This window comes from Mesocricetus auratus, unplaced genomic scaffold, assembly GCF_017639785.1.
Source record: "Mesocricetus auratus isolate SY011 unplaced genomic scaffold, BCM_Maur_2.0 Super-Scaffold_100008, whole genome shotgun sequence".
In the NCBI taxonomy this organism is placed as follows: domain Eukaryota; kingdom Metazoa; phylum Chordata; class Mammalia; order Rodentia; family Cricetidae; genus Mesocricetus; species Mesocricetus auratus.
This window is the reverse complement of record NW_024429192.1, coordinates 72,563,182-72,581,511: the sequence shown is the minus strand read 5'-3', so window position 1 is coordinate 72,581,511 and position 18,330 is coordinate 72,563,182. Positions and strand designations below refer to the sequence as shown.

Here is an 18,330-nt window from a genome sequence, read left to right as displayed (position 1 = left end):
TGCTTCTCCCGGCAGAAGAATCTGTAAGGATAGAATGCAGAACCCATACTGGGGGAATGGACCAAGGACCAGGTCTGTAACAAAAAGGGCCTCACCTGCTATGGGTGAAGCATCCTTTTTACTCTAGAAGGAACTCCAGGCTGAAACAGAGTACAAGGTAGGCCCACTGTGCCCCCCCCACCCCTGTAGCTGAGCACAGGCCTCTCTCCTTTGTGTGTGAGCCCCCCTCAGGTGCTTGCCCTTACATTTTCTCCTGGGAGTGTCTTTCACCAGAATCAGAATCATGTTGGGGAAAGCTTGGATGTCCTGAAGTTCATAAGACCCGAGGACTGTATCTTGCCTGGAATCCCCTCTATGCTCCAAGCCTTGGACAGAGGTCCCACCTATTTGTGGTGGTTGAACTTCCAGCCTTGTACACGATGAGGGTGGTGGACTCCTGCTGGCTGCAGGAGCTCTGACTAGGTTGCACTACTGTGCTCTGAGAAGCAGTGCAATGATATTGTCAAAGCATCTGGGACCAGCCTTGTAGACCACCACCTCTTCACCTACACTTGTAGGTTCTTTCTTCTTTCCAGACCTGGCCCCTCGCGCCTGCAGGCACCCTCCTCCCCCTCCATGCTCATTTTACTCTGTCCTCCACGGAAACTTGAGATTCTAGCCAGGCCTGTGTCTCTGGGGTCAGAGGGCACCCTTGGCCCAGGCAGAGGCCCCGCCTAGGTGGGCATGCATTCCAGAGAGACCAACAGGCTTGCTGGACACTCTTTCCCTGGTGCACTACTGTGGGCCATTGGGGAGCAGGGCAATGATGGAAGGGCATCTGTCAGGCCCTGCCCACTGTCCACACACTCCCTCACTCCCCCAGGGCAAGTGCTTGGATTGCTATTCATGGGCGCAGGGCTGGATGAGACCACCCATCTGAGAGGATAATGTGGACACTTGGCCCCCCAGGTTACGACTCAGGTGCCCATGCTAGGTGTTGTGGCTCATGCCTGGAGGCCGAGGCAGGAAGAGTGCCTCAAATTCGAGGCCGGCCTGGTCTATGGCATAATGCTGTCTCAAGAACCAAAACAAAATTAGGGACTCCAGGAGCTTGTGGAGAGAAACAAATGTTCGCCTCTTTGTACGGAAAAGGTTTATGTACCTTGCTCAGCCTTGACTACACCAGGAAGAACAGGCCTCAGCCTTCCCGAATGCCTGAAGGTAACCAAGGTGAAGAGAGGATGTTCTGAGTGGTGTTTGGGAGGAGGCATGAAAAGGACTCATACCAGGGCATTACCTTGGGTCTTGGGGTTCAGCAGGGGTATACTGCCTGGGAGGGATGGATGGACTTGGAATAGGACTTGCAGAGGAGACCTGTCAGCCATGCCGGGCGCACTCTTTTACAGGACAGTGTGTCCTGAACAGGAGGGACACTGAGGTGTCTGGCATGTCTGCTTTCCAGGCAGGGCTGAGCTGCACTTTTAAGCCCGTGGTGTGCTTGCAGGGTAACCTTTACCAATAAGAGCCAGTGAGAAGCTGGGTGTGGAGGCCCATGCTTTTGAACCCAGCTTTGGGAAGGCATGGGTAGGTGGATCTTTGTGAATTTGAGGACAAGACTCTACATAGCAAGTTTTAGGACAGCCAGAGTTACACGGTGAGACTCTGTTTCAATGCCCCCAGCCCAATCCCTAAAAAAAAAAAAAAAGATCTAGTGAGAGTTGGTCAGGACTGTCTCCTTGAAAGGAGGCCTGGGCTTTCAGATTGCCTTCGGGAGTAGCCTTCACCCCTTGGCTTGAGAAAATCAGCCACAATGCTACTCTAGCTTTCAAGTCCTGGCACCCACAGGGGAACTGCTCTGGTACATATGGGGTTTCAGGCCTGATGGAGGGCTTTGATGGTGAAGAAGCAGCTGGCACGCACCCTCCTCAGTGGCCAGGGCAGATGTGGGCCAGTAGCTCTTGGGGCAGCAGACCCTTCCGAGATGAATATCTTGGGTGTGGGCCGGGAGCTCTAGGGAGGGCTGGGCCTCAGAGGATTTAGGTTGGCTGTCAAGAGGCAGGTGAAGGCGGATCTCTGTGAGTTCGAGGCCAGGCTGGACCGACAGCCTCCAAAACAATACAGAGAAACCCTGTCTCATAAAAAAAAAAAAAAAAAAAAAAAGAGGCAGGTGAAGACAACCTTTAGAAATGTAGCAGAGGGGCAAGAAGGAAAGGACAGGAGGGCATCCAGACAAAGCGGCGGTCATGGGTCGGGGCATGCTGTCGTACACCTTTAATCCCATCATTCCAGAGGCACAGACAAGCAGAGGTCGAAGCCAAGGACTCCAAGCCTGGGCGTAGAGCAGGCAAGCGACTCTCTTGTGGCTTCCTGCCTTTCCTCAGTCGTTCATTGCAGGCGAAGTTTGTCTGCCCTGTCCAGTGGTCAGCCTGGTCTACAGTGGCTTACAGTACAACCAGAACTACACTTTGTCTCAGAAAACAACAAACAACAAACCAAGAAGCGTTCCTGAAGGCGAGGCCAGGACATGACCTGGAGAGGTTTGTGTGGAATGTTGTGGAGTAGGACAGGAAACTGAGAGTGTGCAAAAGCCAAAGCTTTTAAAGCGCTTTGGGGGCAGAAGACAATCCTTTTGGATATCGCCTTGATGAACTGGAAGCTAGATTCCAGGGCAGACTGGTAATGCAGGGTGGGGAGGGAACGAAAAACTGGGAGAGGGCTGGGTGCTTTGGGCAAGACCATGGCTCAGAAGATTGAAATCTCCAAGAACTTGGGTGCCTCCAGTGGTCGAGGGTTGGGGAGAGGGAGCACATCAGCGCGCATGCCCGGAGAGGTGGGCATTGTCACGTGTACTGGCGCTGGCCCCGCCCCCTGACTCTCTAGGGTAGACCGGGAGGTGGGCGGACAGTCTGGGGAACTGGAGTCTGCACTGTGGCTGTAGGGAAAGAGTGGGTGCGTCCTGCAGTCCCACTGGGCTCCTGTCACCTTTCCGGATCTCAGTCCTAGCCCTCGGGAGGGTCCCCTTGCCCCAGGAGCCCTGCCCTGACTGCCGCTCCGCCCCCAGGCAGCACCAGCTTACCACCAGCAGTCCCTCTCGATGGAAGTCCTGGACGAGTACGATAACGAATTCCCCCAGAGTGTGACCTTCTGCCAGCTCATCTCCGAGGACGACTTCGAGAGGCAAGCAGCGACCTACACAGAGCGCGCGCTGCGCCGTCTCTTCCGCACCTTGGATCGTAACCCAGCGCTGGCGGAGAGGGTCGTGCGCAAGGGCAAGCAGACTGAGATCGAGCAGCGGGGACTACTCTCCTGCCTCTGGGTGCGGGCGGCGGGAGGCCACCACTTCCACCTGCTGTTTCTTAGGGCGGGGTTTTGAGGGTGGGCTTTGACTGAGGGATGGATGAATGGGAAGGTCACCTAACGGGGGTGTGTGTGTGTTGTCGGGGGAGGGGAGCTTCGGGAAGCCAGAAGGGTCTTTCCGAAGCCAAGGACTCCAAGCCTGGGTGTAGAGCAGGCAAGCGACTCTCTTGTGGCTTCCTGCCTTTCCTCAATCATTATTGCAGGCGAAGTTTGTCTGTGCTGTCCAGGGGGAACTGAACCAGTGCAACAGTATGGGTGCCCTGGAGATGCATCAGCGCCTGGAGCAGCTGAAGAGGCGCATCCACCGTGTACACCTGTATTCCCAGGGTGAGGCTCAATAATGAAGTTGTGAGCCCTTGGGAATCTGAGCTCAGGCAGCTGCTCTCCCCTCCCCCATTTCAATTCCCATCAACATTGCATTGTATGTCAAGCTCAGATTGGTGACATCCTAGGTGCAAGTAAGGTGTGTAGGTTGGACTTAACCTTCTTGGATCTGGTTTAATGATGAGGAGGAAGGAGGGCCTGGGACAGAAAGGGAGGAAGGAAGGCATACCTTCTAGCAAGATTAGCTAATTTAGAGGCTGACTACAGAAGGAGTTAGGGATAGGGTGGCAGATGTCTTTAGTCCAGGCCTTAGGATGTGTTTTTTTTTTTTTTCCTTAGGATGTGTTTTAATTAAAAGTTTAGCCACGTATTTGAGATGGGGTCTCGTTCTGAATTCATGCTGGCCTCAAAATTGCAGAGATCTGGTTGCCTCTACCTTCAAAGAATACATTAAAGACATGCACCACCACATCTGGCTCTAAAGCAAAACACTATTATTGTGTGTAAGATCAGAGGATAACTTGCAAGAGTCAGTTCTTCCACTGTGGGATCTGAAGATCAATTCAGGTTGCAGGTTTACATAGCCAGTGCTCTTACCCAGTGAGCCATTTGTGTGTGTGTGTGTGTGTGTGTGTGTGTGTCTGTGCGCGTTTAGACAGGGTCTCACTATGTAACACTGGCCAGCCTGGAACTAACTCACTGTGTTGACCAGGCTGGCCTCAAATTCACAGAGATTGGCCTGCCTGGGGCTAAAGGTGTGCACCAGCACATCTGGCTCTCTGTTCTCATTCTTCACCTTTATATTTTGACACGAGGTCTGTGTCTGAACCTAAGGTCATTGATTTGGGTAGCCTGGCCAGCCAGTGAGCATCAGGCATCTATCTGTATCCATCCTCAGAGTGCTGGGATTGTAGGTGTGTGCTGGCCTGCCCTGAATTTTCTGTAGGATGGGGATCTGAATTCAGATCTTTTTTTTTTTTTCTTTTTCCATCATTCCTGAGACAGAGTTTCTCTGTGTAGCCCTGGCTGTCTTAGAACTTACTATGTAGACCAGGTTGGCCTCAAACTCACAGATCCGCCATCTGCCTCTGTCTCCCGAGTGCTGGGAATAAAGGCATGCACCAACACCGCCTGGTTAAAAAAATTTTTTTGAGACAGGGTTTCTCTGTATTGTTTTGGAGGTTGTTGTCCTGGACTCGCTCTGTAGACCAGGCTAGCCTCGAACTCACAGAGATTCGCCCGCCTCTGCCTCCCGAGTGCTGGGATTAAAGATGTGTGCCACCAACGCCCGGCTGCTAAAAAACATTTAAAGCATTTTACTTATTTAATGTGTGTGTGTGCATGTATCCCATGTACTCACACAGATACTTGTGGAATGTGTACTCATACAGATACTTGTGGAAGCCAGAAGAGGGCACTTGGAGTCACGGTTGTGAGCCACCCAACATGGGTGCTGGGATGTGTATACAGGTCTTCCGCAGGAGCAATAAGTGCTCTTAACCACTGAGCCACCTCTCCAGCACTTCTATTACATTTATTTATTGTGTGTGTGTGTATGCATGCGTGCACACACATACTTTCCATGGTGCATATGTGGATGACTGAGGACAACTTGCAAGGCTTTAGGTCTCTCTACCACAACTGAGGTTAGCAGGGTTGGTGGTAAGCATCCTTACTTGCTGAGCCGTCTTGCCAACCCTTATTGTTTGTTTGACAGGGCCTCATAACCTTGGCTGACCTTTAACTTGATAAGTAGCTCAAATTAGCTTTGAACTCCTGATCCTTGGACCCATCTCCTGAATTCTGTGGTTACAGGCATACACCACCACATCCAGCTAATGAACTCTTCTGATGGGTTGCATGAGCTGTTTCTTAACACTCAATGTACTCTCCAAACTCATTCAGTGCAGTCCATAAGACCTGAAAGTAGAGTAGGGCCTGGCTCAGGTATCTCTTTACTTGAACCTGCCTTTGCAAGACCTCACTATGGGTTTTCTTTTAAAAGCTGTACCCTTTTCCACCCCATCCTGCCTCTGGGGCAGGATGTAGTCTGGGGACTCACTGTCTGGGGCCTGGATATCCTTGCTGGTGTTAGCAGACTCAGTCTTCCACAGTTCTTGCCTTGGATGCCACAGTTTAGCCCACAGGGCTGGTTCATTCCACTACTCCCTTCAAAATTATACCCTTAAAGTTAGACATCTTGGCATGGATTCTGCCTGCTCTTGTGCAGATAGGGCATCTGGCTCTGCCTGTAAGAGGTAAAAGTAGGGCTGATATATGGCTCTGTTGGTAGAATGCTTGCCTAGAACATGAAGTCCTGTGTTTAATCCCAAGCAGCGCGTAAACTGTGTACATATAATCCCAGTAATGTGGAGGTTGGAGGTAAGAAGACCACAGGTTAAGGTGATTCTCAGCTGATGATACAGGCCAGCCTAGGATACATAAGACCCTGTTGTAGAAGGGAAGGAGGGGAGAGAAAAGGGAAGAGGCAGAGGGAGAGAGAGAGAGATTGATTTTGGATCCCTTCTCTAAGGTGTTGGGTAGCTGGTAAGATAATGGCTACTGGCCCCTGTCAGTGGTGGCCCTAGGTAGTGTAAAAAGCCTGGGAAGGCTTTCCTTTGCTGGCGAGGGCTCATGAAACCCTGTGTTACTGTGTCTGGGTCCCACTGGCCAAGCTGTCAGAACTCACGGTGCCATTTGCTGCAGGTGCCAAGAAGAAGAGGAGGAAGCTGAAACCAAAGAAAGCAGATCCTGTCCTCCGAGACCGGTCAACCTCCCCATGCCTGCCACCAGCTCCGTTACCACCACCGTTGCCACCGCCACCGCCACCGCCACTGCCACCGCCTGTCACCACCGTGGCCTCTGTAGTGGCTGCATCACCCCCTGTCTACACTATGCCCAGGGTCTTTGGCCCCTTTCCTCCAATGTCTGGAAAGCCGGTCAGTGGGAACATGCTCTACTCTAGTGCTAGCCGGGCTGCTTCTTTCCTCCTGTCCCGCCCCCGGCAGTGTTCTCAGATCCCTACAGAGGGGCTCTGTGTATGAACTAGCAGCAGGTCAAACAAATAAGGGGCACTGCCCTGGCTGAGGGCCACAGTGGAGGTGAACGGTACAGAGTTCCACCTCCTGTCCTTCATGAGCCAGCAACCCAGGTGTACTTGGGGTGTCCCCAAGAATAGGAGGCACGCCACAGACTTTCTTCACGTCTCCCCATTCCTGCCTCTCGGTGCTTTCTCTGCCCCCATCTGCACCTTTGGGCTCCTGTTTATTCTGTGTCGTTCACTTCAGGCCCCCCTTCTCCAGAAACCCTCCCCTTACCCATTACCCTTGTCTTGGAGTAGGGATTCCTCAGTTCCCAGCTACCATTTTCTCTGCATTCCTGAAATCAACTATTTATCTTTCGGAAATCAATTCTTGCTTCCTGTGTAAGGACTGCTTTTCTGCTCTTTTTCATTCTGTCCTGACATTTCCTTTGTTTCCTGTAGATGGAGAAACTGGATGTTTCAAGGTCTGAAGTGAAATTAAGCTGGAATGGTCTTTCATCAACTTCAAAGAGGTGGAAAGGATTTTGCTCAGCTTGAAGGAAACAAAAAACATTTGGGGGACATCTTGAGTGCCAAACTTGGTTATTTTGTCTCAGCCTCTCGATTCTGACAGTTTTGGGTGGTGATTGTGCTTATTCCCAAGAGTTTGGACTGTGAGGGGATCCTTGGACCTATGTCACACATAAGCTGATGCGGTGGATGGGCCCAGCGCCAACATCCTATTTCCTCCCTATCTTACAGCCACATGGTCGATCTGACCCCCTTGGTCCTCAACCCTGGAGGCTTCCATTTCTCGTATTTGACAGGAAACAGTGCACACAAGCTTCATTGTCCTGGCTTCCCCTGGTGAGTGTCTGCAGCTTTCCAATCCTGTCCCTTGGGCTGTGTTCCAGTGCTGGGGTCCTACCTCTCACAGGTACTGTGATAGTATGTTCAAGGGCAGAAGTTCATGATATTCTTTCCACTCCCAGAACTGCACATGTAATCAGTGTTTGCAATGGTAGAAAACGTCCATGATTGGCCAAACCCAGGCCCAGCCTAAAGGAAGCAGCTAAGGGGTAGCCTTGGAATCATATTGCAAAGCAGGGTTCACTAAATGTAGATAGTTAAAAATCACTTATAGAAAGCTAGGCGCACGCCTTTAATCCCAGCACTTGGGAGGCAGAGGCAGGCAGATCTCTGTGAGTTTGAGACCAGCCTGGTCTACAAGAGCTAGTTCTAGGACAGCTTCCAAAACCACAGAGAAACCCTGTCTCAAAAAGCCAAAAAAAAAAAAAAAAAAAAAATCACGTATAGAGCTAGAAATGCAGCAGCTTGCATTCACAGCACTTGGGAGGTGGAGGCAGAGGGATCAGAATTCAAGGTCATCTCTGCTTATGTAGTCAGTGTAAGGCCAGCCTCAGCTACATGAGATCCTGTCTCAAGGGGGAAAATTCTGTGTTTTGCCTATTCATCCTTTCCTTTCCTAAATTCCTGACAACCCCTGGTGGGTGCGTGTGTGTGTGTGTGTGTGTGTGTGTGTGTGTGTGTGTGTGTGTGTGTGTGTCTGTGCCTGTGTCTGTGTCTGTGTCTGTGCCTGTGTCTGTGTGTGTGTACACGAAGGCACTGCATGTATGTATTGATTTTGGTCTGTGCACATGTGTATAGAGGTCATAAGTGAATGATGGAGGTCTTCCTCCATCACCCTCCACCTTTTATTATTATTACTGATGCAGGGTTTCTCACTGAATCTGGAATGTCATAGTTTGAAGCTGCAGGCATCCTTGTGTCACTATTCTCCCAGCTTTAGTTCTATAGGAGTGCCCTGCTGTGCTTGGCTTTTTATGTGAGTGAGGAAGATATGAAGTAAGGTCTTCACACCTCTTTGGCAGACACCAGTCTAGCCTCAAATCACCATCTTTTTCACTGTCTTCATTGTTTTACCTTTTTTTTTTTTCTCTTTAAGACAGGGTTTCTCTGTATAGCCTTGGTTGTCCTGGAACTCACTCTGTAGATCAGGCTGGCCTTGAACTTACAGGTCCACATCTCTCTGCCTCCCAAGTGCTGGGATTACAGGCGCGTGCCACCACAATCCAGTGCCCCTCCTTTTTAAAAATGTCCAGGTTGTTCTGGAACTCCTGGACACGAGTGATCTTTCGGCTTCACTACTCTGAGTATTAGGACTGTTCAGATGATTTACATACCGGAGTCACAGATTCTCAGAGTTTACCCAGAGCGACTTGCAAACAAGTAGAACTTTGTCTCAGGCTTCTTTATAGCCAAGAGATGGAGCCCTGAGATTTCTACAGTGAGTGCTGTGCACCCATCAAAGCTCAAAATAAACTGAGAATTGTACTGTCAAGGGTTTAGAAACTGCCTCTTCTATTTTTTTTAATGATCTATTTTTATTTCATGTGCATTGGTTTGCCAGTATAAGGGTGTTGGTTGTCTTGGAACTGAAGTTCCAGACAGTTGTGAGCTGCCATGGGGTGCTGGGAATTGGACCCAGGTCCACTGGAAGAGCAGCCAGTGTTTCCAACCACTGAGTTATCTCTCCAGCCCCATTGAGATTATTACTTATTTATTTTTGAGATAGGGTTTCTCTATGTAGCTTTGGCTAGCCTCGAACTCATAGAAATCCACTTGCCTCTGCCTCCTGAGTGTTGGGATTAAAGGTGTGTGTCACCATCGTCCATTCCCAAATTTTTTGTGTGTGCAAAACTGTGTGTATTGTTGTTGTTGGGAATGGAATCCATGGCTTTGCCTATGAGCCAGTGTTCCACCATTGAGCTACACTTCAGCCCTAGCCTCATTTTTATAACTCTTTCTTTAAGAATAGCTTACCTGGGCCAGGCGGTGGTGGCACACTCCTTTAATCCCAGCACTCGGGAGGCAGAGGCAGGTGGATCTCTGTGAGTTCGAGGCCAGCCTGGTCTACAGAGCAAGTTCCAGGATAACCTCCAAAGCAATACAGAGAAACCCTGTCTCAAAAACAAAACAACAACAACAAAAAAACCCAAAATAATAGCTTACCTAGCACATGACTCACACATTTAGTGTTCAATTCAGGGCTGGTATATTAGTTACTTTTCTATTGCTGTGATAAAACGTCATGGCCAAGGCAACTTATGAAATGACGGGTTCATTGGGAGCTATAATTCCAAAGGGACAGGATTCCATCACCATATGGCAGAGAGAATGGCAGCAGGTAGGCAAGCATGGCGTGGGGGTAGCAGTTTAGAGCTCAGATCCTCATCTACAAACAGGAAGCAGAGAGTACACTGAGGATCGTGGAAGGCTTTTGAAACCCCAAGCCCACCCTGTGGCACATCATTTATTTTTTCTCAAACAGTTGTAACAACTCAGATCAGATATTTGAACACATGAGCCTCTGGGCCCACTCATGCCACCACAATCGTCTCAGTGGGTAAAGGCATTTGCTCTGGGTGACCCTGAGTTTGATCCCTGAGGAAGGAGATCATGGTGGAAGGAGAGACTGACTCCTGCAAGCTGCCCTCTGAGCTCCACACGCATGCTGTGGCAAACTTGCTCACACTAAATTTTTTTAGAGGCTTTTCTAATAACATACCATCATCAGCTTCCCTCCTATACAGCCTCCGACAAAATTGGCTTGTCTCCAACCCCATGATATGAATATTTTACCTTTATACCATGAAGGCTAGGAGGGCACCAGAATCCATCATGTTGTTTGTAGCCAGGCAGACTTTGAGGCATTTGTGGTGTGAGACTTGAAGTCCATATAAGATTGTCTAACACATCAACAGGCTCAATGCTCCTTCTGTGTGTGCTTTATCTGTGACAGGAATAAGAGTGCTTTCCTTACAAAAGAGCAGAAAATCATGAGTGTTGAAGGCACAAGCAGAGTCTGAAAATGAATTAGGTGTTGTTGTTTTGTTTTTTGAGACAGGGTCTCTCTGTAGCTTTGGGGTCAGTCCTGGAACTTGCTCTATAGACTAGGCTGGCCTTGAACTCACAGAGATCTGCCTGTCTCTGCCTCCTGAGTGCTGGGACTAAAAGTATACACCACCACCACCTGGCAATGTGTGAGGCGTTTTTGGTTTTGTTTTATTTTGTTTTTTTGAGATAAGGTTTCTTTATAGCTTTGCAGGTGGTACTAGAACTCGCTAAGTAGACCAGGCTGGCCTCAAACTCAGATATCCTCCTGCTTCTGCCTCCTGAGTGCTAGGATCAAAGGCGTGCATCACCACCGCTTGGCATAGGCTTTTTTTTTTTTTTTTTTTTTTTTTTTGGTTTTTCGAGACAGGGTTTCCCTGTGTAGCTTTGGAGGCTGTCCTGGAACTAGCTCTGTAGACCAGGCTGGCCTCGAACTCACAGAGATCCGCCTGCCTCTGCCTCCCGAGTGCTGGGATTAAAGGCGTGCGCCACCAACGCCCGGCTGGCATAGGCTTTTAAAAGTAATAAAAAATCAAGGCTTGCTCTATGAAGGGGAAATCCAATTGCATTGATTTATTGATTTTTGTTGTTGGTGTTTTGGTTTGTTTTGTTTTTTCAAGACAGGGTTTCTCTGTGAAACAGTTCTGGCTGTCCTGGAACTCACTCTGAAGACCAGACTGGCCTCAAACTCACAGAGATCTGCCTGCCTCTGCCTTCCAAGCGCTGAGATTAAAGGTGTGCGCCACCATACCGGAAATTCATTGGGGTTTTATATGTTCATAGTTGTGTAATTTTAGAACATTTTTATCTTAGAAGATGTGTTACCAGTCCACAGAAGGCAAAGCAAGAGGAGAGAAAAAACGGGCGAGGGAAAGGGAGTGGGGGAGGAGGAAGAGAAGCAGGTAATGTCAGTTTTATAAATCAGTTCTTCACAAAGGGAGAAAATATTTACAGGTCATTTGTACAGGATTTGTTTACAAATAGCCAGGAAAAAAAATTGGTCATCATCCTCCATAATTAGGAAAATGCAGTTCAAAACTACAATGAAGTTATACATTCCATCAACTCAGGACCTGCAATTAAGCAAAAATGATGTATTAAGGGTTTGGAGAGTTGCAAAGCTGGTTGTGATAGTTGTCTAAACTGTTCTTTCTTGAATTTATCATCCTCCTACCTCAACCTCCTTAGCAGTGGAATTACAGGCACGTACCACTGGGCTTTGTTCTGATGGCTGCTCTGTCAGCTTCTTTGGACTGAGAGATTCCTGGACTAGGAAAGCATGCATCTGGTTTGCCTGTGATGGTGTTTCTGCAGGTGACTGGAGCCAAACCATGAGTGACTGTTGGCAAGTAGACTCACTGTGACAGATAGGGTCTACACGGAAGCAGTGGGTCAGGAGGACATGTCTCTGATGGCTGGTTCTTCCCACTGACCCTTGTTACTCGTTGCTTCCTGGCTAAAGTGAACAGATTTCTTCTCCTATTTCCTTGTGCTGTGATGTTTCTGCTTTGCCCTGCATCTAAAAACCATGGAATTAGAAGATCATAGACTAAAAACTTCTAAAGTTATGAACCAAAATAAGCTCCCCTTTTATTTTTTTTACTTTAAGATAGGGTCTCATTATGTATCCCTGGCTGGTCTGGAACTCATAATGGTCTGTCTGCCTCTGCCTCCCAAGTGCTGAGATTAAAGACAAATTTTTCCCTTTGAATAATTTCTCTCAGGATTTCTTTACAGCCTAACATGGGTGGCAATGTAAAGCAGTAGAGCCATTTGTGAAAATCAGCTTGGCAGTTCCTCAGAGGTTAAGCATAGAGTCCTAACATAGCTTGGTAATTCCACTTGTGTGTATGTCCTGGGAAGGCCTGAGACAGGGACTGAAACAGGTGCTTGCATGTGAGTGTTCATACATCATCATACAAACATGGAAACCACCTACCTGAATCCAAGATGAATAAACAATGTTACATGTTCATCCCATAGAGTATTATATACATGAACAGAGAGTACATGAATTGAAATATAAGATACACAGGAAAAATACTAAACTGGCAGTGGTAGTGCACGCCTTTAATCCCAGCACTCGGGAGGCAGAGGCAGGCGGATCTCTGTGAGTTCGAGACCAGCCTGGACTACCAAGTGAGTTCCAGGACAGCCTCCAAAGCCACAGAGAAACCCTGTCTCGGAAAAAAAAAAAAAAAAAAAAAGATGGCCTTTTATGCCTGTCTGATTTCATTTAGGGTCATGTTTTCTTTTTTTTTTTTTTTTTTTTGGTTTTACGAGACAAGGTTTCTCTGTATTTTGGAGGCTGTCGGTCCAGCCTGGTGTGCCACCACCACCCAGCTAGGGTCATGTTTTCAAAGTCCATGCATCCTGCAGGTATCCTTCAATCATTTTTTATGGTTCAATAATATTTCTTTGCATTTTTTTCTGTATGTGTATTGTGTTGTATGTGTGTGCATGTGCGTGTGCAGAGAATACGGGTGGAAGTCAGGTTTTTTCCTCCATCACGATTCACATTTTCCTTTTAAATGGTTTTTATTTTGTGAATGTAAGTGTTTTGCCCACATACATGCCTGTGTATCATGTGTGTGCCTGGTGTCCCAGGAAGTCAGAAGAGCATGTTGGAGTCTTACAGATGGTTGTGAGTCACCATGCAGGGGTTGAACACTGAGCCCAGCTCCTCTGTGAGAGCACTTAACCATCTCTCTAGCCCTTTTATCTAGTTTTTTTTTTTTTTTGACACAAGGGCTCTCACTGAACCTGGAGCTTGCTTGGCTGGCTGTGAACCTGGGTCGTGTACATGCATGCTGCTGTGCCAGTTTTTGGATGGATGCTGGGGATGAGAACTCAGGCCCCCAGGCTTGCACTTTACTGACTGAACAGTCTCCTCAGCTTCTGCTTTCGTGTTATTATCTGTGCATCAGTTCTAAGTTATCCAGTCAACACTTTTGACTATAATGACATTGTGAACGATTTGGAAAAGGTTTAGCGAGGTCATAGTTACTTTTCTTGAGTAGACATCTAGGTCATGTGGTAAATTTAATGCATATATAATATACATTGTATGTATTATATACATATGTATATACCCACATACATGTCTATACATTTTTTACAGTGTTGGTGATGGAACCCAGGACCTCACAAATGCTCGGCAAGTACTCTACCACTGACCTGCATTCAGGATCCATGTTTACTAGTTTGAGAAAGTGCCATACTGTAAAGTAGCCTTATACTGTCTCACTAGTGATATATTGGGGGTTCATTTTTTTCCCCATAAGCTAGGAACACTTATATTATTAAAAGATTTCTTATTCGTGTGTGTGTGTGTGTGTGTGTGTGTGTGTGTGTGTGTGTGTGTGTGTGTATGTGTACACCACAGTGTCCCTGGGGCATGCATGTGATCTTACAAGGAGTTGGCTCTCTCCTTGTCATAGGTGGGCTCAGGGAATTAAACACAGGTCATCAGGCTTAATGGTGAGTACCTTTACCTACGTGTTGGCCCTGGCAATACTTATTATCTATCTTTTAAGGCAGGATTTCTCTTGGAGCCCTGGCTGTGCTGGAACTCACTCTGTAGACCAGGCTGGCCTTGAATTCAGGATCCACCTGCCTCTGCCTTCCAAGTGTCAGCTTTTATTCTTTTCTTTCTATTTGTTTTTTGTTTTGTTTTGTTTTGCTTTGAGACAAGGCCTTGCTGTGTAGCCCTGGCTGACTTGAAATTTGCTAGGTATACCAGGCTGGCCTTGAGTTGTTCCTTCTGACCCTGTCTCCAAGTTCTGGGACTGTCAGTATGCACTGCCATGCTTTGCATGGCTTTATTAATCTTTCTTTGTTTGCTGTTTCTTTTGTTCTTTTGAGACGGGGCCTCACTCTTTTGCTCTGGTAGCCTGGACCTCAGTATGTAAATCATGCTGGCCCTAAATTCACAGACATTTACCCACCTCTGCCTCTCCTCTGAGTGCTGGGGCTAAAGGGGTGTGTCACCACACCCATCTGTTTTAGTTTTTGCGCTAGGGATCAGGGCTAGGGCCTACTAGGCAAGTGCTCATTCTCCCTCTTAGTCATCCTTACAGCTGTATTTTAAACAAGTAAATAGAAATGTGGGAATGAGATAGCTCAGTGAGGAAAGTTGTTTGCCACCAAGGCTGAAGACCTGAGTTTGGTTTACATGGTGAAAGGGGACAACTGACTCCTTCAAACAGCCACCCCCTCACCTGTACAAGTACACTGTAGTACCGCATGTTACCCCACAATAAACACATGCAGTAAAATTTAAAACAGTTTTTCAGATGGTGCTCACAATGTTGCCCAGGTAATCTTTTTTTTTTTTTTTTTTTTTTGGGTTTTTTTTTTTGGTTTTTCGAGACAGGGTTTCTCTGTGGCTTTGGAGACTGTCCTGGAACTTGCTCTGTAGACCAGGCTGGCCTCGAACTCACAGAGATCTGCCTGCCTCTGCCTCCCGAGTGCTGGGATTAAAGGCGTGCGCCACCAACACCCGGCGCCCAGGTAATCTTACCTAGGCTGAAGCAGTCCCCCCCCCTCAGCCTCCTAAACAACTGGGGCTTTATTATGCTGCCTCAGAAGCAGCTTCTCTGACATAGCAGCCCCAGGGGTGTGGACAGATCTCATTGTGGCTATGGTTTACATTTTCTTGTTGACCAATGATGTTGGATGACTTTCCTGAACTGCTGATTTGTTTGTATTAGGGAAATGTGTATTTGGTTTCTTTGTCTATTTCTATTTTTTATTTGTATTTTATGTATATTGGTATTTTGCCTGAATGTCTGTGTGAGGTTGTCAGATCGTCTGGAACTGGAGTTACAGACAGTTTTGAACTGTCTTGTGGGTGCTGGGTATTGAAACTGGGTCCTCTGGAAGAGCAATCAGTGCTCTTAATCGCTGAGCCATCTCTCCAGTCCCCTCTTCCCCTCTTTGTCTCTCTTTCTTTGTCTTTTGTTTGTTTGTTGTTGTTGTTGTTTTCCGAGACAGGGTTTCTCTGTGGCTTTGGAGGCTGTCCTGGAACTAGCTCTTGTAGACCAGGCTGGGGGACAGGGACCCGAGTGCTGGGATTAAAGGCATGCACCACCAACGCCCAGCTTCTCCCACTCTTTTTACTTTCCATTTCTTTTTCTTTTACCTATTTTTAAAAAATTGTTTTGTTTTTTGAGACAGGGTTTCACTCTGTAGCCCTAGCTATCCTGGAATTCAATCTGTAGACAGGGTGGCCCCAAACTCACAAAGATCCACCTGCCTCTGCCTCCTGAGTGCTGGGATTAAAGGCCATCTTTTCAAAATAGGTCATGAACTATAGAAAGGTCTCAGATCAGTGAATTGGTGTTTGAACTTGGTTAATATCTTGGAAACTGTCTCCAAAGCAAAAGTCCTTTTGAATACAGGGCTTATGTGTCCTAAGTGACTCACTACAGAGTCACACCCTTGACCCTCTGTCTTGGCTTCCGAATCAGGATCTCACTAAGTTCATCAGTCTGACCTTGAACTTTCTGAGGGTCCTTATGAGCCTCATAACTTTTTTGTTAGACTAATGGAGAAAAGACACTTCTGTAAAACTTTATGGTAATGTCAATTAAAAAGAGGAAATGTGGTTGAGCATAGTGGTGCACACCTTTAAGCTAGCTCTGGGGCATCAGTGGCAGGCAGATCTCTGTAAATTCAAAGCCAATCTGGTCTGCATAGTGAGTTTCAAGTCAGCCAGGGCAACACAGTGAGACCCTGTCTTCTTAAAACCAAACCAAAACACTAATCAAAATCCAAACAAAAAATCACTACTACTACCAAAATAACCAAAGCCAAACAAACAAACAAAACAACAACAACAAAACACAAAGCGGAAATATGAATCCAGGCATGATAATACTTGTCTTCAATTTCAGCACTCATGAGGCTGAGGCAGAAATACTGCTGCAAATTTGTCATCAGCCTGCTCAAGAAAAAAAGTTCTAGGGATCCAGGCCAACCAAGGTTATGCGGGCTATTATAGCAAGACCCTGTCTCAAAAAAATAAAAGGGCAGTAGTAGTAGAACATACCTTTAATCCCAGCACTCGGGAGGCAGAGGCAGGCGGATCTCTGTGAGTTCCAGGCCAACCTGGTCTGCAGAGTGAGTTCCAGGACAGCCAGGACTACACAGAGAAAACCTGTCTTGAAAAAAAATTAAAAATCTAGAAAGAAACATATTCATTCATGTTATGGGATATTGTACGGCTATTCAAGTTATGAAAAAATAGTTGTTAATGGCATTTCTGGGAAGATGTGTGAGCGAATGTCTATTCCTCTTAGATAACTTTCTGATGACAGATCAAAGAAATAATGCACACACATTTAGCTTGGTGAGCTAGAGTTTATTGTGATTAGCAGGGAGGTCAACTCAGTCGGTTACATCACTGAAAAGCTCGAATGTGTTGCTTGAGTGCCTTCCCCAACTCTGAGGCTCTCTTCCTCTTAGCCATGTTTTATTGATTATATACCCTTACTACTTTTTTGTTAGTTTTTTGGCATTTTCTTGAGTTTTAGGAGTTTCTATCCAGGAGGAAATGTTTCAATCTAGAGACAATTGCTGCAAGCATATCTTCACAGAATGATGCCCAAGTAGAAGTGTTATGTTAGGAAGTCACACTTTGATCTACCACCCTGATCAAAGGGGGTGCAGGCGGTGACTGGTTACATGCACATTCCTGTGACCCTTGCCTCTGGGAGGCTGAGGCAAGAGGATTGCTGCAAGTTCAAAAGCAGTCTGAACTACATAGTTTGAGGGCACCCAGTCCCCAAAAAGCAAAACAAAGCAGCCATCATGACATTTACATTCCTTTAAGCGTCAGCAGGGTAGCCCACTGGTGGTTTGTGCCGTGCTCCTCCAGGTGTCATTCATAAGCATTAAGATTCGTTTCAGGTTTTCTACAGTACTATTAGTGCTATAACACACAGCGCTGAGCAGACTCCTTGGCAGAGGTCTCTAGAAGAAGAAATATCTTGGGAGACACCCTGTAGCCTGGGACTTTATTACATGGATGTCTGGCAGCCCTGTGTGCTCGTGTCCTACTTCATGGCATGTGTTGGCCATCTCCCATGCAGGACAGCAGCCTGCAGTGAACCCTGCAACACTGATGATACTCCATCTCCTGTCGTGAAAGCTTCCATCTTCACCCCGCCTGTTCTACTCAAGTTCCAGCCTGTGCCCAGACCTAAAGACGATTCCGAGAATGACCCAGGCAGTGCAGAGTCCATCCCTGCCGAGAAGGGCGAGTAGCCTCTTCCCTACAGACCATGCCCCAGGAATGAATAAAATTCCTACAGAGGTGCATTGTAAGCGGAGTTTCTCTGTGTTTGTCAACCACTCCCAAATAACCATCCAGAGACTTATTATAATTCTCAGCCAATAGCTCGGCTTGTTACTAGCTATTTTGTTGTTGTTGTTGTTTTTTTTTTCAAGACAGGGTTTCTCTGTGGCTTTGCAGGCTGTCCTGGAACTCGCTCTGTAGACCAGGCTGGCCTCGAACTCACAGAGATCTGCCTACCTCTGCCTCCCGAGTGCTGGGATTAAAGGTGTGAGCCACCAATGCCCAGCTTTACTAGCTGATTCTTAACATTTTAAATTAACGCATATATTTGTTGTCTACCCTCGGCCATGTGGCTGTACCTTCTTGTGACTCCTGAGATACTGCCCTTCTTCCTCCTAGCATCTTGTTTGGCTGTCTAGTTTGTGTACCTCCT

At 47.3% G+C, this 18,330-nt stretch overlaps 1 protein-coding gene across 3 annotated transcripts; it reads left to right on the top strand.

The window, feature by feature from the left end:
* The first annotated feature begins 2,498 nt into the window (after positions 1 to 2,498).
* Positions 2,499 to 17,926, top strand: LOC101825419 (WAS/WASL-interacting protein family member 3). 3 transcript variants are annotated; one of them, XM_021231501.2, is made up of 8 exons: positions 2,499 to 2,516; positions 3,041 to 3,295; positions 3,540 to 3,663; positions 6,367 to 6,599; positions 7,145 to 7,215; positions 7,445 to 7,549; positions 13,719 to 13,754; positions 17,692 to 17,926. In XM_021231501.2, the coding sequence occupies exons 2-8, from the start codon at positions 3,074 to 3,076 to the stop codon at positions 17,864 to 17,866; spliced, it is 966 nt and encodes a 321-aa protein (XP_021087160.1). In that variant the 5' UTR covers positions 2,499 to 2,516; positions 3,041 to 3,073; the 3' UTR covers positions 17,867 to 17,926. The 3 variants fall into 3 exon arrangements, with proteins under 3 accessions (XP_021087160.1, XP_012974121.1, XP_005077623.1); XM_013118667.3 differs by lacking the exon at positions 2,499 to 2,516 and adding an exon at positions 2,806 to 2,928; XM_005077566.4 differs by lacking the exons at positions 2,499 to 2,516; positions 13,719 to 13,754 and adding an exon at positions 2,806 to 2,928.
* Positions 17,927 to 18,330: the final 404 nt, after the last annotated feature.